Source organism: Falco punctatus, assembly GCF_963210335.1.
Source record: "Falco punctatus genome assembly, chromosome: 4".
Taxonomy (NCBI): domain Eukaryota; kingdom Metazoa; phylum Chordata; class Aves; order Falconiformes; family Falconidae; genus Falco; species Falco punctatus.
In genome coordinates, this window is record NC_137583.1 from 37,021,428 (window position 1) to 37,042,557 (window position 21,130).

Consider the following 21,130-nt stretch of genomic DNA (forward strand, 5'->3'; position numbering starts at 1 on the left):
GGCCGCCGGGGCGGGCGGGGCGGGGCCGCCGGGGCGGGCGGGGCGGGGCCGGGGCGGGCGGGGCGGGGCCGGGGCGGGCGGGGCGGGGCCGGCCCCCCCTTGCCCCGCTGGTTCCCGGTCACGTGAGGCCGCTCAGGTGACGTGTTTGGATTCCCCGCGCACGTGACCCCCGCAGCCGCCATCATGGGGCAGGCGCCGCCATCTTGAGGAGGTCGGCGCAGAGGCTGACTGGCTGCTCGGCTGAGGGGAGCGGGCGGGCCCCGCTGTCCTCCGCCGCCACGACCTTGCTTGGATGGCCGGAGGGGAAGGAGAACCGGCGGTGAAGAAGCTCCCTTCCCCGGCTGTCCTCGGGCTGCGGTATTCTGCTGGCTCACGCTGTCCGCAGGGCCTGTGGCCTGGCCTGGCCGCCTCAGGCGGGAGGGTGGCAGGCCCCTCTGCCCTGCAGGCCCAGGTTCCTGCTTGGACCGCTAGAAGCATGCAGTGCAGGACCCCGGGCCTGCAGCCCTCCCTACTTGCAGCGAGCATCTTGGGGGATTTACTTTCAGTATCTGGTTTATTCACCCTGTGCGTTAAAACAGAAGTGATAACGCTCCCTACTGGAGCCTCCAAGGGGGCTGGTGGCAGCATACACTGGTGTTTCACCACAGTGTGTAACACGGAGCTGATGAAATGCACTTGAAAAGGTCTGATGCCAGTGGGGAGTGACTTGTGTCCTAAGGGTCAGCCCCAGGACAGATGAGAGTAAGCTCAAGCCTCACAAGTTCACTACTATCTGGTATCTTTCAGCCAAGGACCAACCCAGCAGCCCTTAGTGAGCCATGATGCAGCTCCTGTACCAGCACCATCAGTGCTGGCTGGGCAGCCCTGTCGCGTGCCTATGGGTTGATTACTTTTTGGAAGAAGTGTTACCCATGAAACATTACTTTTTATCAGACAAAGCTGAATGGCCTGAGAGGTCAGGGGAGGTGAATTAGTGGTTCCTAATGACTTGTAATTCTGTGAATTTGTGAATAAGTAACCTTGGTTTGAATGGCCATGGTGGACTTGCTCCTCTCTGGGGAATGATTCTGCCTGGAGGAACTGCTCTGCTTGCTTTGTGACACGCTGCACGTGCATGGGACAGCACACACGCCATACCTGTGGGGGGCCAGCAGGCTGCATCCACTATGCAGGTTTTGCTTTTACTTTTGCTTTATTTACTTCTTGAATGACAACCCCAGGCAGACCCAGGTATGCTGAATGGCCCTGTCACAAAGGACCAGCTGATCCTTGGCCCTGAAAGCTGGTAGACAAGTGTTGCAAAGCACATAGCTGCTCAGAAATCTGGCTGGGCACAATAATAATTACACTAACAAAATTAAATTTCAACGGTTGGCTCAGGCAAAGTAAAGTTTCTGGAACTCTCCCTTCAGCGTTCCTTTCTCAGTCTCAGCTACAGGGGGGAAAAAAAAAAAGTTAACCGCAACCTAGACCGGCAAGCCATTATATCTGTTGAATGTTACTTTCCAAGCTGACAGCATTGCTGTAGGCAGGTTCCTAAAGTCATTTGACAAGTCAGCAGTAGCCTGTGAGGGAAGACAGAAAAGCTTGTTCTGCGCTCTACAGCCAGGCCCCTGCCTTTTCTCTCCAGCAGGCTGTGCCACCAAGGGCCCTGCAGTCTCCGTGGCCAGAAGGGCAACAATGTCCGATCTCCAAAATGTTAAAGGCAAGAACTATGCATTGTTAAATTAAAGCCAGCATCCTCAACACTCCTGAACATCTGCTGGCAGATGCTTCCATTTCCCCTCCGTCCTCTTTGCTCCACAGACTGCTGTGTGCTGCAGCAGCCCACTTAGCACACTCACTCACAGGTTTATCCTGTTTGGTGTCCCATGGTATCACAGAGAGAGTCAAGTGTCTCATCAAGGTCTGTGCCTAGGCACGGTGCTGATAGAGGGTCTGCTGATTAATCACACCAAGAAAAGATAAATCACGGGGAATGTAATTGTGCATGAACATAACATCACCATCCGGCCAGGAATTGAATTTTAATGAGATTTTATGCTGTACTTAACATTCCATGATGTCAGTGCTTGTCCACACTACAAACTGCCTCTTATTAACAGCAGAATGCCAGGCAAAGGCCCCTGAAACAGAGAGCTGGGAATGATGTTAGTCGAGGCCAGGAAAACTATGTGCACTTTCTTGGGAATTTGAGGCTAAAAACGGCTTCAGGCAGGTTTCCCTCATTGTGGCTGAAATTACGCATGTCTGGGACACCCAACAGCACATTAGTGGGAATGGTATGTGGCTTCAGTACAAGTGAAGTGGCGGAGACTCCAAACCCAAAAGATTAGAAAATGAATCCTAAAAGCAGATCTCAGGCCTGTTTATTTGAGCAAATGACAGTGAGGAAGGAAGTACCCTCCCAAGCTGCTAAACTGAATTCAGATGTCAAAAGGAATACACAGCACCCAAACTGCCTTGTTTGTGGCCTTATTTTGCCTGGTTTGTGGCCAAACCAGGGCACTTTTGTATGAATGTACAAACTAATGGACTTGTGGCAGAAACTTGATACTGGATAAGACAGCTAGGTAAATGCAAATACTTAAAGATAGTAACATCCACTGTATGAGATCCTGCCACAAGGTCCACCCCACGGACACAGCTTTGCCAACGCTTCGGTGACAGAGATACATTCTTCTAGGCTGCAAGCCCTGAAGCATACCACTGAATCACAACACTGGAAAATGGCCCAGACCTCCCTCTGTGCTCTGGGAAGAACAGAAGAGCCGTGCTGAGGTGAAAGGTATGGAAATTTGCCTCATCAGTGCTGCAGGTATGTTCACTCAGCCCAACTTTATGTCATGTATCTGTCTTGCTTAAGTCTTACTCCCTTTGGATGTTCTCCTTTCTTAGTATCAAATTAACCCTGTCTTGTGTCACCGATAATTGCACACTCTATTAATTGCATGATCTCTCTACTGCCCCAGTAACAGGCTGAGGGAATCACATGCTGTAGTTTCACTTGCATTTTCTTCAGCAAACATTTTTTTCTTCAGGTCAAGTTATTTTTAACCTGGTTCAATTCCCAAATTAGATTCACTGCCTGGCAGTGTGAGAAGTTGTACCAGCACACTTGGGAGAAACAGGGGGAGTGCATGCTACAGATGTGAAAGAAGGTCTAGATGTCCAGAGGGAGGGTTTATCCTAGCACTGCTGCCAACTGAAGTACTTGTGGAGATGCTGCCTTGGCTTCTAGTTTTTCATGTGGATTCACAAAGAGATCTAAGAAATTGTGCTAATGTGCACAACAGCCAGGAGGCTGTTCACATCTACGAGTTGAGAACACACTGCTGATCTTGGGAATATACATGATTTCCTAAGGTTTGTCGTCAGCCTACTTTAGGCAGACAAAACCATTAGGTGTAGGTGGCCGTATCTGCTCTCTGCCACTTGAGGTCACCCCTTTACCCTCTCCCAAAGGTGAAGGAGGAAAGCACAGATCTAAGAGCACAGACAGGACAGTTCAAAGTGCCAAAAAAACGGTCCAGGACTGAAGTAGCAACCAGCATCCCCTTGGTAAACTCAGAAGAGCCAGGACTTGAGCCTGTGCTGAGTGCATCTCGTCCCCTCAGCGAAAGAAAGATGGTAAACACAAGCCACTGATTCTCCAGGAACCGCATCTTGCCCTCCTGCTACCCACCTCACAGTCTCACAGGCCAGTGAGAACCATCAACTGTCTGTAGGTACCTTGTGGGAGTCACTTGGGACCCTGCAGTTGGGCCCCTAGGAAAGCTTCAGGCTTCACACACTGTAAGGTTGGGGGAGGATTTTTTCTGCATGCTTTGGCACTGTGATACGCTCCAGAGAAACTCAGAGATACCAGTTTGCAAAGCTGTGGCTGTCTTGGGAGCTAAATGAAGCGTAGCTTGCAGAGAAAAGGAACAGCATTCATTAGTGAGCAACAGGAACAAAAATGGAGAAGCTTTTTGGGACACAATCCTTTGACCCTGAGACAGAAGATTTCCACTCCAGGATAAGTGGTGGCACTGGGCAGACTTACTCTGGGTTTAATTTATGTCAAGAGATAAAGATGGTTAATACCTGTAGAGCAGAAAGAGATACGCTAACACAATGGTGGCAAGTAAGTCCCATGTGTCAGAGACACCTGAGAACAGTGGTGGTTTGTACAGTAAGGCTGGATGTAAAAAGCCACAAAATCAAGAACCCCATGGTTAGACTGCAGAAGTAACAAGGTTTATTGAGAGTTGTTTTCATTAGATCTGCTGCTACCCTGTAGTTGAAAGCAGCAGCTTAGTTTCTGGGATCAGTTTCTCTTAATGAGGTTTTTATTTCCTCAAAGCTTATTTACTTTTCCAGGTTACTACACTTCTCTAAACCAGGTCTCCCAAGGCAAGAGCAAGCGCAGATAAAATCCTACTGCTTAAAATGCTTCTCCAACAGAGCAGTAAAAGAAAAAGAACAAAAAAATTTGATCTGCAGCCTTTGGAAAAAGCGCCAGTATGAAAGAGTTAAAAGAGAAAGGTCAGCAAGCTCTATGAAGGCATTATCTATGCAAGCAGCATCCCTTAACCTCACCTGGCCTGAACTGACTGCTAATGGACATTTACCCTCCGCTGCTGCTGCAGAGCCACCCTGCTCCATTCTCTCTCTGCAGGGCTGACTCACTCTGCAGTGCACACTCACAGGCACGCAATCTGCCACGTTACAGAGGACTATTTATGTGCCAGAAGACGCCACCTCTTTTCATCAGGAACTCTAAGAGTCTATCATTTTACTCTCTGAGACTGCCTGTTCTCTTCCAAACCAAATAAAAAGTCAATCCCTGCCAGATGGGACTGCACTCTGATCTAGCATGCTGCCATCAGTAAATGAAGGAAAAGAACCAAAAGGTCCTTTATTTTCTTAATGCCCTGAATCACTTGAGCAATTTGCTGATGCAAGTGCATCAGTGAAGGACTTGAAATGCGAGTTTTCACCTGGGAGTCATCAATGAGGATCTGGAGCATCGCTGTCAGAAAATGCTTGGCCAAGGCAACACGCTCAGGTTGTTAGTTTTATTCCTGGCATATCTGCAGGTACTCAGTGCAAAGCAATCCTCCACCTCCACATGCTAACCCCAGCCTTTGTTTTATGCTCTGTTCTCTTGACTTACGTGGGTTTATGTATTAATGAGAAATGCCTGATGTTCCAAGGTGTGAACAAAAATGCCATCAATAGAATTTTGCCTGCATTTGGTGATGTAAGTATCCATCACCACCCTGAGCCTAGTAACTGCCTTCTGCAAGGTGTCACCCAAGGTACAATCGGATCTTAAAGAGTTCCTATAGACCAGTGCCTTCACGCTGCTTATTTCTCTTAGAGGCGAGCACTACCATCAGCATTTAGTTGCTCTCTTAGATGCATTTTGCCCATACTGTAAATTGACAAAAATCAAGGCTGGCAGCAGGTTCCCCTTAAAGAAGGTAAAACCAGATCTTAAAACATATTTGCAGCCCCAGCCATGACTTTCTCCTGTTCTGCTACACAAAGCAAAATACAACACTTCTCACCAGAACTGCAATGTGGCACATGCTTTCTAGAGAGCCTGAATTTGTGACTCACCCCACTCCTAGCTGCAAGCTCTATCAGACTACATGGAAATACTGGGAAAGAATTCACTGCAATCAGTGCTGAGAGAATTATGCTACAGTTTCCATACATGTTTGACCCCTGCGTAAAGCCTAATTCAGAAGTTTAGAATCTACTGCTGCTGAAGAATGACCAACACAATTCAGATCGGGAATTTTTCCCCTTATCCCAGGCAATGGTTAAGCAGGCATCCAGGATTTTCCTTAAGTCAGCTTACACCTCTACAGCCCAAGCACCACCACTGCCCAGACTGCTGTGAAGAAAAGCCCTTCTGAAACACAAGACCAGCAGTACAGCTCACTCCGAAGCCAAGCAGCTGAAAGCCTATAAATGAATGCAGACAATGAGTTTCTTAGCAAACAGAATAAGCCAATTAATTATTGACAATCAGCAATATTTAAAACTACACCTTCACAAAAGTCTGTGAAAATATACACTAGCAAAACAATTGGCTCATAGCTGAAGTCTCCTGAATGGTCCCCAGTTTGGAGACCAGCTACCCAGAAGGTGCATGAGGTGCCACCAGGCCTGGGCCCATGAATGCTCCTGCCAGGCGAGATGCTCCAAACAGTTTCGGTGAACTCTTCCTGCTCTGACCATAGCTCTTCATGGCACTTACATCAGACTTGTTTGCTGCACAGGCACATGGGTGAAATGCATGTACACCACCAGCACATCTCCAGTCCCAAGTATGGTGACAGAAAATGTTCTGACAGATCACTCCAGATTCCTCAGTTTAGTCTGATCACAAAGATGCTACTAGCAGTAGGTCTTTAGTAACATTTTGGCTTGAAAAGGGTAGAGCTTGAGCAGCTCTCCAAACTGCACAACAAAGATTAAGGTGATCCTTAACTTCCCAAAGGCAATCTGGAACAAGCTCTAATCTGAAGGGGTCCAACATACACTTCCCATATAAGCTTTAGCATTGCTTTGCAACACAAATCCCCACAAGAGAACCTGGCTACAGCATTCACTACCTATGAGAACATAACTTCTCAGCTTAAACACTTCTGATTTACTAGTTAAAAAAATGAGTTCTTGAGTGAACCAGTTTTGTTGACGACACTATCATTTAGTTACTTCAGACAATTGCTGCTAACAGTGCAGCTTTCCAACCAGCTGAGTTTCCACAGAGCCATCACCATAACAAGCTGCCTAAAGGCTCTTCAGTAGCTCCTATTCCTTGTCACATGCTGAAGCCCGCACCCTTGCTCCCTGACTCTGTCTGCTCAGGCCATGTTGCACAGCCTATTACATGGCATTACCATGTGCCAGAGCAAAGGTGTACTGCTTGATCAGGGTGAGCACAGCACTGCAACAGCCTTGCAATTCCTCCTCACCATGAGTACTGCCTGTGGGCAGCAGCTGGAAACAGCATCACTACTGGCCCAGGAGAAAGAGGGAACAGTTTAACAGTTATGACAGCATCACTGCTGCATGGTGCTCAGTCACTTCAAGAACCTGCCTGCCCCTTGAAGGAACACCTCCTCTTCCTAAAGGAGCAGCAAAAGCATGAAATCAGAGGCAGAGGACTCATTACAGCAATGTAGTGAGGAAGTTTTATTTGGAAACATGGTATAAGTTTGTAACCCAACACTGGGTGCACGACTCTGATGCCGGAGCATACGCGATTACTACTGAAACACAGGAGTGTTTCGGACAATTGCTGTAATAAAACACAAAATTCTCATACTCCAATACCAGGACACTACAGCAATCTTTAGAATCAAAGTTACATCCAAGGAATTCTCTGCACTTACAATTGACCCCACAGTGTAATCTACCTATATATAAGATTAATATATAGCATGGGAAATTGAAAATCCTTGCTCCATAGATGTATGAACATGTCAAGTCTTTTATAAATAAACATCCAGTGAAGAGAAAAAATTACATTTCTAGTTCATATTTATACATAAAGTACTAACAGCAATGGGTGGAAAATTGCACACAGGCCACCCCAAGCCATGCAGTAGGCTTGGAGCAGCCCATCCAATTTAATATTGAAGTACACACAGGACAGACAAGTCACTAACATACATTGCGCATTTACAAGAGATCAACTACCAAATTGGGACAACTGTACACATTGGAGAGACCATTTTCATTCTGGAGCTTTTTTTTTTTAAATGTGGATTTGTTACATCTCTTTACATCATACCATGACATTTACTTTGTGGAGAGGATAAGGGCAACAATGAGGCCATAGAGACCCAAAACTTCAGCAAAGATCAAAATCAGGATCATGCCCACAAATAACCTGGGCTGCTGTGCTGTTCCCCGTACACCTGCATCACCCACAATGCCAATGGCAAAGCCAGCAGCCAGACCACTGAGGCCCACACTCAAGCCAGCACCCAGCTGAAGAAAGCTCCTGTAGGAGAGATGAAAAGAGTTTCAGTAGCAAGCAACAGCACACCAACCCTTCAACTTCAGGCTAGCTCCACCCCACCCCCCAGAATAATTAACATTTAGAGTAAAACTTTCCTGCAGAAGGAGCTTCTATACTCTTAAGCAAGCACAGTATCTCAGAAGCAGATGCTTCCTGAGCCTCCTAGCTCTGATACTCAAAATGGGCAGTTATGCCAGGTCTTCAGCTGACATTCCAGTATGGTTCATACACTAAGCTAAGCTACTGGTCCACCAGCTTGTCTGTAGCCACTTCAGTCAGCTGCAGGTTTAACATGCTACCAGAGCTGTACTTACTACAGACACATGGGCTAGTGCTTGCAGTAATGCCTGTCCCAAGGCACTGTGTAGCCCGTTACTAGCTGCTTTTTGCCTCCCACCTTTAGCAACATTATTATACAGCCATAGCACATCCAAGTTATTATTATCTTGCACTGCAAGAGCTGACAGGAATGGTCTGCTTTTCCAGGCAGCAGTACCCAAGGAGCAGTCCTTATCAGTATCTGGCCACCAAGTAAACTGCAAAGGAGCATTTGTACCTGCTGTTTCTTAGGTCATGGCTTATTAGACCAACCACACTACTCAGCTATAGCTTGTACAGTGACACAGGTATCTGTTAAGACCTCAGAAGCATTGTTTTATTCAGAGGTCTCAATCAAGCCAGTTCCAGCTAATCTCAAAAGCCTAGAGCAGATTAAGTTTCAGACTAGCTAGCATAGAGGCCTGATGTATAGCTTGAGGATTGATTTACCAGCACATAAGACAGCAAGCAATATTAATTATTCACTTGCATCTCCCAGGCAACAGGAGAACTATTTAGACAGTCTGATTATAGTCTTGGAAAGACCTGTGTATACCAGTTCTAGAATTTGGCACCATGAAAGAAGCATATCCCAGTACTGGCTGTACATTGTTTCTCTCAATAAACCACTGCATTATCTCTAGCAGTGGGATGTCTGATCTGTTAGCCAATACAGCAAGCTAATCAGGCAGCACTCCCACTGAGGCTAAGGCAACAGGTAGGACAGCTAAAATCCAGCCCACACTCTTAAGCCCAGGTTAGAAGCATTTAGCATTGACAGTCCTTCCAGGGGTCTTGAGCAAAATCCACTCACTGAGCAGCATCAAAATATGACAGAACAAACTTAAAGCCAGCAGATGCAGCAACTTACTTGAATAGTGTGATAGAAGGTGAGAGGGCATTGGCAATAAGGACTGCCACTACGAGGCCATAGATAGCTATAATACCCGCCATGACAACAGGGATGATTGACTTCATGATGAGCTCAGGCCTCATAACAGACATGGCTGCAATACCCGTGCCACTCTTTGCCGTTCCATATGCAGCTCCCAAGGCTGGAAGAGAAAAAAAATGCATTAGACATCCACAAATATAATCTCCTTCACTAGGCTGCAGTATTAGAACAGCTGAGTCAGCACAAGGAAGAATTGTGCAAACCAAAACTAACATGGTCACTTGACTACTTTGTTTGTCAGCCTGGAATATCCCCCCAAGAGATGGGGAAGTGACCTATCCAGAGTCCTAGACCAAAGCCAGATCAATAAAAAGGTGCTGCTCAAACACTGATAACAGAATAGCCTAAGCCAGCTTCACAGCAGGATATACTCCCCAGCAGACATTAATTGCCCATTTAGCAACCAAAACCCAAGGTCCAAATTTGAACTTGTTGCTTCAGAGCTTGTGCCCTTGTAGAGCCCACACTGTGAGGCTCTACCCAGCCCAACTACAAAGGAAACAGCAACACTTGTCTTTCCACCACAGCAGAATGTAACCCAGCTGAAAGCCAGGTTTTACAGTAACTGGGCTTTAAGCCACTTGGGCCGAGTTCTCAGATGCACCTAACATTTAACAAGTCACCTTCCTGGGGCCCCTTCTTCCACAAGAGGAATCTTTTTCTGCCTATGCTTTGACCTGGGATTAAACATGCCATTTTGGCTTCATGAGACACATACCAAGATAGCAACAAACTCACATATTACTGCTGCACTTCATTCCTTGGAGAAATGACACCCTCTTCATGTGTCAATAGTCTCACCTGTGAAGGCTTCAGGTCCAAACACTTGTTAATCCAGCCATTGGAACCACAAAGTGGCTTGTACATTAGAGGGGACCATAACCACCTTACCCCTAAGGTTTGCTGACCACCTGTGTAAACACTTGACATGCAGAGACCAACACAGGAATCCAAAGCTTGGTTTTCACAGCAGAACATGGGCTTATCACCTCTAATGGAGAGCTGCTAGAAGAGTCCCAAAGCACTGTACCAAAAAATCCTGCCTTGAAAACTTTGTACTAGTCTCACAAAACATCTACAAAAACAAAATCAAAGGATTAGGAAGTACTTGAAAAGATCCCTTTCCTTCCAGCCTTGCTCTGGAGTACTCTAGAAACTCAGCTCTGGACTGCACTCACCATCACCCAAGTCATACCCAGGTGAACAGCCATCCAGGACTAAGTCTTTGAAGCAGCACTGCAAGGTGGAAGGGCAGGTTGTCTCCTTTTCAGATACCATCAGGCTGATAGTCAAAGGTAATTCTTATTCAGCATGAAAATGCTCTTGCCAGTTCTAAAAGGCTGTTAGAGTATTAAACCCAAAGGAATTTCAAATCTGTACTGTTCAAAGACTATTTAAGTTTGCTCCACCTGCTTAAAAACTGAGATTTCTACAAGGGACAGCTGCTTGTTCCACACAGACATGTAGCTGCCTTACACCAGCATCCAAGTATGGTATGGCACACCTGCCTAGGAGTTGCTGGGAGGTATTCAAAGGGCTTAGGATATGTGCTTTCCTGCTTCTCCCTCAGCATTTACATAAAGCCTATCTTTGAGCAGTCAAGAATTGAGCAGTAATCCTCCTGGCTTTGCACTAAACTTCAGAAGATTAAAGGTAGCACCACTGCACTAACACAAGCCCCACTATCAGAAGGAAATTCAGTTTTAGTTACAAAACTTGAGGGGAAAACCTCATTATCAACTACAAACTGGTTCTGTACTAGCAAAGCTCTTGAACCTTGACTGCCACTGAGCCAGAGGTAGAGGGCTGTGCAGTGCAATTCAGAACCAGAATCCAGCTTAGCAGGAAGCCTAAGCCAAGACAGAAGACAGGTTTTTACCTGCAAATGTAAGCCAAACCTGGAAAGCAGCACACAGGCTTAGCTAAGCAGTATCAGTGATGGCACTGTTGAAAGGTCTAGCCCCTAGGAAGACCAGAAAGATAATGATGTAACTTGAATTAGGAATCTTTTCTGTTGGATGAAACAGCTTCTAAGGACTGGAAGTGGAATCAAGGTTCAGGCTATCTAGACTGGCTATGTAGCATTTAGCAGAAGCCACTTCTCTTGTGGTTCCTGAATCTTTTCTAAACCTTTCCAGAAACAGGCTTAGGAGGAAGTTCACTATTTAAGATTAGATCAGTCATTACTTCCCCCAAGTCTGAAGTTAAAGGTGTTGCAATTAATGCAGTGATGGATTACAGAAGCTGATTTTTGTAATCCACTTACAGAAAGCCTGCCTGCTTAAGCTTTTGGGGAAGGACAGATCAGCAGAAGTTTGTCAATTCCCAGTTGTTAAAATCCAATGCTAGGGAACGGGCAAAAGCTTATGCCTCGAATTAGATCTAGACACATCAACAAATACAGTCTACATGTACTCTGCAGCAGCTAGTTTTCAGATGGCCCCGAAGACCTATTACACTCCCGCTGGTGGACAGTCACAGATGCTACACATACAGCTTCACAGAATGACACATTTGCTCCCAAGGAAGTCTTTATCAGCATCCTGACCAACTGGAGTCCCCTGCAGCAGCATCTCCAGTATCTTACCTTGCTGCTCTTCACTAGCCTGAGAAGTTCTCCTTACACCTCTGTCAATACCCCAATATTACAGTGCAAGTGGCAAAGATTATATCTGCTCCCCACCACAACACAGCCATCTGATGGCAGAGCTGTTCAACCATGAGCTGTTTGGCACTAGGTCTATCTTCCTGCACATCTTGACTTGTGCTTCAAATGCTCAGAGTTGCTGAGAGGTACATGTGCTTCATATGCTACATTTAATTACCCTTAATCAAGAGTCGGAAGGACATGTTTTCCACAATCTGCTCAGTGAACAGGGTTTGAAGAGATCTATGTGGAAGACAGTGAAAGGGATACAAGAGCTATACCACAGCTACACACTAAGATTCCACATATTTACTTCAGATCATACAGCTCCATTACCTCCAACACACAGACCAACGAAGCTCAGTGTCTGTACCCTTTTGAGCTATCAAAACATTTACCTGGCAGCTGGAGAAGGACCTTGCCTACCTAGCTTTACCACAGAAGGAAGCCATTCCAGTCTATAACCAGGAACTGTGCCATTTAAAAGTTCAATGGTGGTATAATACCGAGGAATTACTTTATACATCACTCAAGACCAACTACTCCCAAGTAAGCCCGTTTCAAAGCTGGATTTTGAAATACTTCGGTAGAGTCACTCCTTGAACTCTCAAGTCAGAGTTCATACAGTACTGCTCCTGGGGATGAAAACTCCCACAGGGCTGTGGATATTTTGCCTGGCACCTCACCATAGCTGTTACTTTCTATGAGACAAAAACATTAGCAGAGGTATTTTAGCTGTGCAGCTGCAAGATGAACTACAAACTAGAAAATAACTTGCCATATAGTCTATAGCTTCGGTAAGGACTGAACACCGGTTGTAGTCTTGGCACTGCCAGGACCTTTCAGTACAGCTTTGCCTCCGATACTCACTGTCACTGCTCAAGCAGCCTGCTGTTCAGATCAAGTGCAAGACCAAGTATTAGGACCAACCTTTGTAGCTATAGTTACAGTGCTCAGTAAGGTCATGCACAGAGAACGTTAATCTTGCAGCTAAGTTAGCTGCAAGTCACCTCATGCGACACTCCCTCAATATAGAAAGAGGCTATTACCAAAGGCCTTGCATCAGTTCTGCAAAGCTCTGCAGACAGATATGCACCTATGGACAGTGACCACGTTGTCAGGAGTCTTCAAGCCAGGGAATGCAACAGGATGCATTTGCATGCATCCAGTTTCAGCAGTTGCAACACATTCAGACATGCTTAGCCCAAGAACAGAAGTTTTGAACGAGCCACACTCTGGTGGCATTTGGTCCATTTAGGCCTGTGATTCCTCCCATGTCCCACCTGGAGAAGCAGATTTTCACACTGCAATGTGGGAAAGATTTTCACAGCACTAAATACGCAGCCTCTTCCTGCATTAGGAAGTGAGCTAGTAACACAGGTCAAACTTTCAAATTAAGATACCATGGGTTACTATCACAGCAAGTCTGAGAGACCATTCTGGATGAGTTCTTAGATCCGGAGCCTTTTATAAATTAATCCATTATCAAATGGGCTGCCCTCTGCAGTAAGTAGGCTTCCTCTGAACCAGACAGACAGCAGGCAATTCACCCCAATGCCTGTTCATCCTTGAGCAGGTTAAGTGGCTGGAGAACTGTTAAGAGGTGATATCCAGGTCAAGTACAATCCTTGCTTTGCCACGACAGAAACCTGGGAATTTTCAAAGAAACAGGCTTCTCCTCACTGGTATTCTAAGGCCCCTCCCCACACCACCACATTTAACACAAACACAGCTCTACCTCCGATTACAGTAATGGATACTCCATGGCTGCTGTGGAAAAACCCTGTTGCTATGCCCAGCTGCACCTCCACAGAAGAGACAACCACATTAGCAGAACTGTATCTGGAGCCTATGCAAATTCAGATCACACTGCAGGTTGGCTATAGCCAGTCCCCCAGCAGTAACACCAGAAGGGTTAAGCTGCCCTACAGGAAGTTGTAGACTTTGAAAAAAATATCTTTGAGACACCCATTACAGGACACACTTTTTGTTCTTACCCAATGTTATGAGTGTTAGATTATGGGTGTAGGGATTTCAAACAAGCCTAGGACCGTCAGCTTACAGCATTATCAACCAGTCAATGGCTAGCAGGCCATTTACTCATGTTCAGTAAGTGAGAACTTAAAAAGTCTATCAGTTCCTCAAGAAGCTGCTGCAATAGTAGCAGTCCAAAGAAAAGTTACCAGTCAACTGCCCCAAGGAGCTGAGACTGCTGCAATCTGTACTCTGGATTGTCTGGCACAGCACACAAAGCCTTTTGTTTTTGTTTTTTTTTTTTTAAAGCTGGTACAGCTGACACTTCACAGTGCAGCCTTGCTCTTCTGCAAGCAGCAAAGTCCAGTTACTTGTTGTGTATCATCCAAGTTCCCCTGCAACCCCAAAGATGACTCATTTTACAGACTGGGTGGACCACTGCACTCCAGGTACTGACTAGCAAAAGCTATTTGTTATACCATTAGCAGAAGCCCTTTTTGTTTAGTTGGTCCAACAGCAGCTTACACCACTCACCAGGAGGCAGCCACAGCTACGCTACCTCATTTCTGAGGTGTGGGAAAACCAAGATCATCTGACTGCATCCAGCAGACACACCTGCAGCCAGACTAACTTGAAGCATCATGCTCACAAGATTTACAGTCTCAAGGAAGCAAGTTCAGCAAGTTATATGTCTTACTGTGTGGTGAGGACAACAAGCAGGTGGTAGTATGCACTTCTATGAAACCACTGTTTCAAGAATCACTGAACAGTCTGATCAGGCTGAAAAGTTTTCCAGCTTCCAACTACTGCTCAAAATCAGTCAGCCTTTGGACAGACGGAAGAGACTAGTTTTAGGAAGGAAGGAAGAAAGTTGGCTAAGAGGTCCTGAGGCAGCTGGAACTTGTCTCCACTGCTGCCCTGAATGTTCCCATCAAAGGGGAAGTACCTGCAGACTTTGTCATTTACAGTGCCTTCAGAAAGAGGCAGGAGTCCCATCAGGTACAGCTGGAAGCCACAGTACAAATGACAGCATATCTGCTCAAGCCAGATTTTGTACAGCCAACTGTTTATATTGCTGTTCAGTCTGGTTATCAGATATTCAAGACTACCATTTACCAAGTTGAAATAATGCCCATGTTGAGATGTCTTCTGTTAAATTAACAGAGCTGTAAAAATACTGCCTATCTGGTTTACTTCTGGTATACAACACTTATGTCTTTACAGTCCACTAATTTACCTGCCATTAAGGATGAATGCTTAAGCTAGTCTCTCTACTGTAGACAGTCCGGTACCTCAAACATCTGACACACTGATTTTTCCTGCCCGTACCACAAGGCCTTTGAAGTACTCTAGTGATCTGGAACAGAAGACTACACTGAGCTGCACTCAGTTCTGCCATTTCACTTTTACCTGCACACTACAGCTAAGGAATCTGCAAGCTCCTCTTAGGATGAGGTCTACAACTGCTGAGAAGCAGCTCTCCTCTCTACCAACTCCCCACCCCTCAAGAGACAGTATTTCAGGAAACACCGGTATAATTTTCCTTCAAGGCTACAAGCTGTTTATAGTCATGATGCCTTCTAGAATCAGACTGCACACGACTGCCAGCTGCGTCAAGCTAGATGCTCTGAGCCAGCAATTTCACCATGGAGGTCTCTTAATAGCTAACCAACTGCTACAATTATCTGCAGCTCTAGTTTAAAGTAAGGTGTTATTTTGCTAGCTCTGCAGCAACAAGACAGAGGCCTAACCATAACACTGCTGGCTAGAGTTCCATTAGCAGTCTTCCAGATGCCTGATAGTGAAGCAGTACTGAAGGCACTGAATATCCATCCAGACTGCAGGTCCAAGTAACACTCCCTACCACATCAGGGAGCCCATCGTGGGGCACACCTGGGACAGCATGCTTTTCTACAAAGAGCATCAGCAACTGCAGAATCAGACAGCTGTGCCCAATACTATGCTGCTTCATTTTGGCATGGAAAAGCCACAATAATTTGTTCACTCAACAGCACCTGACACTGAGCCAGCCACATGTTTTACACATTGGAAATAAAGGAACTTTAGCTATCACAACAAGTTGTAATCAGCAAATGAGTAAGCAGGCTTGAAGACGACCAAGGTCACAGCAGCCTGCTTTAGTCTTTCTAGCTGCCAGCAGTACTAGCTGACCAGAACAAGTTCTGCTATCTATTTACCATCAGCAGTTCACATTCGAGTGTCAAACAGTACCACATAAAGCCACTTGTTTTCACATCAAACTAGCTTGGACAGTATAGAACTTGAACCTGTTTACTAGAAACAGGTCTCAGAACTACAAGCTCCACAAGAATCTGATCTTCAGATACAGCATGAGCCAGACACTATCACCACAGTAATAAACACTGATCTAGGACAATTTTACATAGTTTTACACTGCTTGTCCAGACAGACTTAGCTCCTTGCTTCTAAATCTGGTAAATGTTTCAATAACTAATATTAAATTAACATCAGAACGTGCTGTAGTGTCACATCTCTGTAAGGAAAGCTACATGACACTGCAAGTTTTAGTTTATGCTATATTGACACCTCTACCACATTGTCTTAAAAAAAAATCAAAGCTACTTCATGAATCAAGCAGTTTGATAACATTCACACCTAAGAAATAAACTTTGCACCAGCAGTATCTATAACCTGCTGTCCAGTGACTGAACCCATCAGACAGACATCGGTCCTTGCAAGACTAATGCTTCATGGCTTAGACCTGCTAGTATTAAGACCATCTGACAGAATCTGCATCAAGGGCCAGTCATATACCAGCAGCAACATGATGGTTACCAAACCTTCATCAATATAGCTTATGCACTCACTCTGGATTACTCAACTCAAGCCTTCCCCTTTAACTTGCAATCCCACAGTACCATGCTACCAAACCCACAGCTTGTAGCAAACACTTCATTTCCAGTTAAGTTGTGCCAAGGAACACTTGGAATTCCTATCAAAAAGCTCCCTCAGGTTTGCATCCCTCACTGATGTTTGCACTGAAGGAAGCTCGCATATCAAAACCAGTGTCTAAAAGGCCACACAACCATGTCCTTTTGCTTCAGAGTTCGATTTTGCAAGAGGAATCCAGTGACTCCTTTCTCAGGAAGAAAGCTCAGTATTTAGGACTTTAATAGCTGCTCTTTTGCAAAAGGCAGTGAGTGGGCTGTTCCTTTCCAAGAAGTAACCAGGTCTCAGTCTATTCCTCCATTATCTGCATTAGCCAAGTCAGTCGTCCCAACATTGGCTCCCACACCATTCCAGCCATACTGTTTCCTGAAAAATCCTTACCCATTGAGTGCAAACACAATCTTTCAGCTCCAAGGTGGCAGGCCCTAATTGCCTTCAGCACAGGACATCTGCATCCTACAAACTGGACAAGACTAAAAGCCAGTCAGGTGTTTGGCTTTAATATTTGCAAAAAAAATCCCAAGAACATGGCTGGTGTGACACTAGGCAATGGTGCCAACACCAGCATGACCAGACTGCTTCCTCTCAAATATTAGTTTTGATCCACTGTCTACTTAGCTATTTACACAGTTTAATCTACCAGACTAATCAGTCAAGAGCAGCTTCCACAAATTTGCCTTGCAGACCTAGCTACCATCTCAGAGGCTACTTTATCATCAGTCTCCAAGCACGAGCAACATGAGCGTATGCAACTCAAGCTACAGCCAATTCAATATTTGATCGTTTTGATTCCTCAACAGGGAGCTAAATTAGGCAGCAGATGAAGACAAGTCAATATGCTAATGCATGCAGAGGCACCGGCTAAGCCCTCAGAAGAGAAAATTCAGACCGGTTTCTAGTTCTCATATTCCTAGCTACTGTAGCACTTGCATTTGGAAAAAAATACCTAGCTGAAGCTTTGCCGGTGTTACATCCCAAACAGAAGAGCAGGTCTGCACCCAACAGGAAACAGTAAGTGCTCAGTCAGAACAGCAGTCATTTTCTACAGAAGGTTCCCTCAGGATTCCAGAGAGCCAAGGCATCATATGATGGTCCTTCTAGTGTAAAACAGCATTTATGGGTCTCAGCATGAAGAGTCTCCAACAGGGAGAGCGGATACCACAGAATGACCCAATTTACTCCGCACTGAGGCTCCCTGATTCCAGATGCAGCTGGACGGCCACCGGAGAAGAGCTTCCCTTTTTCAGTACTTCATGCATCTCCCATTGCCAAGGGAAGGTCAGGAGCCTATCACTTCCTTTTAATGTCAATAACCTTTTTAAAGCTGATTCCACGCCTGAACTGCCTGCATAGCTAGGTTTCAATAATCCCATTAAATATCGGTCTTGCGTTATCCAAGGAACGCTTTAAAACAACTGTCCTAGTTCTGTGGCAGAAGCACCGCACCCGGCCCCGGGAGAGGCAGCCCGACCCTCCCGGCCGGGGAGGCCGCAAAGGCCGAGCCCTGCGGCAGCACCGCCCGGGCTCACCGCCCCCAGGACCGAGCCCCGGGGGGGAGGCGCGGCAGCAGGCCTGGCACGCCATGGCGCACATTACCAGGGCTGTGGTGGCACCGGCTTTCTGGCCGGCAAGACCCCCCCATTCCCGCAGGCCCGGCTCGCCGGGGGCCCGGCCGCGGCCCCGCGGGGAGGGGGCGGGGAGGCGCGGCCGCCCCCGCGGGGCCGGCCCGGGCGGCGGCACCGCCGCAGTCACGTGGGCGCGGGGGCTCCGCCGGCGACGGCCGGCTCCGCGGTGACGTCACCCGCGCAGACCCCCGCCGCCGCGCCCCGGTAGCCCGGATGAAGCCGGGGGCGGGGGGGGAGGGGTGGGGTAGCCCTCCCCGGTCCCGGGGCCGCCTCCCGCGGCCAAGCCGGGCCCGCCACCGCGGATCCCGCCCCGCCGAGGCGGCAGCAGGGCGGCGAAGGTGTCTGCCCCTCCCCCCCCCCGCGATGCCCCCGCGGCGAGCCCGACCGCGCTCCCTCCGCCGCCCCCGGCGCGCCCCCCGGCCGGGTGCTCACCGCTGAAGACCATGGCAGCCGAGGCGCCCATGACGGCGAAGAAGGAGGCGTACTCGGGGCTGGCGCCGGAGGACATGGCTGCACGGGCCTAGCCGGGCCGGGGCGCCGCTGGGAGCAGGAGCGCGAGAGGGCGGGGGGAGGCGGGGGGCTCCGCCGCGGCGCCGGTCCTCCGCGGGCAGCGGTCGGCCACAAAATGGCGGAGACGAGGAAGGACGGGACAGATGGGGCGGAGGCCGGCTGCAGGCACCGCAGGGGAGGGGAAGGGGCCGGCCGCGGGCGGAAGAGCGGAGGGCGGCGGCACGCAGCTCCGTCCCGGCGGCAGTGCGCGGCGGCCCGGGCGCGGCGCCCTAAATACTGCCTCCGCAGGACAAAATGGCGGCGACCCGCCCGCCACGTGACCCGCCACCCCCGCCCGCCCGCCCCGCCCTCGGTTGCCACCACGCGCGTGCGGCCGGGGGGCGCCAGCCCGTCCCTCCACCCGCACGCTCGACGTAGGATCCCCCTCCCGTCCTGCGGCGGGTCTCGCCCCACCGGGACGAGCGAAGACCGCTCTCTCCCCCGTGCTCCGTGTCGCGACTGTGGCGCTGGGCCGCGCCGCCCCCTCCCCGCTCTGCGCCCGTCCACTCGCCCTCCCCTCCTCTCCGCCCGGGTGGTTCAGTCCTGCCCGGCGGCCGCGTCCCGCCGAGCGTGATTCAGCGCTCATTAGCATAAGGGGCGTGTCCAGCGTGCGGCACCGCCCACGTGGCGGCGGGTCCTGGCCGGGCCGAGTCCCCACGCCGGTCCCTCTGAGCCCCCCCGGCGTGTCCCCTGCGGCGTATCCCGTGTGCCACGCCCGGCATCCCCTGTCCCATGTCCTGTGTCCCCTGTCCCATGTGCTATGCCCAGTGTCCCATGTGCCGTGCCCCATCCCCGTGTGCCATGTCCACAGCGCCGCATCCCCCACACTGCTTGCCACGTGCCACATCCCCGTACCTTGTGCCCTGTGTACCCCGTCCCCGAGCTGTGGTGACCTGCCATGGACTCTCCAAGGGGGATGTAGCTGTACCCACGGGGCCTTGTGGCTTGGGGTACCCTTTGGGGGTCTCTACCCTCTGCCCTCCACCTTCTCCTGGGGTCTCAGCAGCATCCCGCTGGCGTTCCCCATCTCCCCTGCTCCTCTCCCTGGCGAGTCTCCTGCTCCCTCGCACATTGGTGGCCAGTGCCTCCAGCCTATCCTTCTCCCCCAGGGCTGGACAGGGCTGGGTGGGCTGGGTTCAAGCTAGGGTATCACCTCACCACGGGCACTGCTCCCCACCCCACTGTGGGCAAGGTGCAGGCGACCCCTTCCAAGCCAGCCTCCTCCCAAAACATCCCAGAAAGGTACTGCTACAGCCCGTCCTACAAGGGTGACTGGTGCCATTTCTGTTACCCAAGATATTCTAGAAAAAAGCCATGTTAATTTTGGATTTGGGGTGCTCATTAACGGTTGCCTGTGCCTGCTTTGCTGCTGCCACAAATCCTGCTGGTCTTCTGATGTCCTGAAATACCAGATCTCTTAATTAATTGAGGGCCACCATCTTTTTCCCATTGTTGCCACTCTTCTGGACACCTCAGCCTTGTCAAAGCCTACAGGGAAGGTGAGAACAGGATTTGAGCCCTGCGTGGCAGATTCCCTGGCCCAACACAAGAACACAGACGGCTCCATCACTGCGACAGGCAGAGGTGGCAAGTACTCGCTGGGGACCGGCTCCGATGGAGATGGGCTTCCAGCAGGCTCTGCCGCTGGGGCTTCACAGGGCTGGCAGCAGGACAAGTGCAGAGCTGGTGGGAGGGGAGGAGAGGGCTCTGAGGGGTCCCAGTCCCGAGCCCTGGCAGAGGTGGGTGCAGGGGGGGCTGCGCGTCACGTGTGGAACACGCCACTGCTACCACTGGCACCATCATCACTGCCACCACTATTGCCATCACTGCCAGCACTAGCACCACCACTGCCACCATCACCACACCACTGTGACCACCATCACCACTCCCACCATCACAGCCACCACCATCACACTGCTTTTCCTGCAGTGTTGCACCCTGGGATGCTTGTCAGCATGGTACTGTCATCGCTGCTGTGATGGCGGTGGCTGTCATCACTAACCAACACTTTCAGCAGCCCCAGTGAACATTAGGAAGCCTTTCACTGGGGCAGGGACAATTCCCCCTGCAGAGGACCAGAGCGATTGCTTTGATGGGTGACTTTC

At 48.9% G+C, this 21,130-nt stretch overlaps 1 protein-coding gene and 1 long non-coding RNA gene across 2 annotated transcripts; one reads left to right on the forward strand and one right to left on the reverse strand.

The window, feature by feature from the left end:
* Window positions 1-46: 46 nt before the first annotated feature.
* LOC308062027 lies at window positions 47-7,804 on the forward strand. The gene is made up of 2 exons (XR_013927444.1): window positions 47-2,818; window positions 4,363-7,804. It is a non-coding gene; the product is annotated as an uncharacterized lncRNA (long non-coding RNA).
* On the reverse strand, window positions 7,180-19,281 carry ATP6V0C (ATPase H+ transporting V0 subunit c). The gene is made up of 3 exons (XM_080382859.1): window positions 18,909-19,281; window positions 9,216-9,399; window positions 7,180-8,008 (listed from the first exon to the last, which is right to left on the reverse strand). Exons 1-3 carry the CDS (start codon window positions 18,982-18,984, stop codon window positions 7,804-7,806), a joined length of 465 nt encoding a protein of 154 aa, XP_080238985.1. The 5' UTR covers window positions 18,985-19,281; the 3' UTR covers window positions 7,180-7,803.
* Window positions 19,282-21,130: the final 1,849 nt, after the last annotated feature.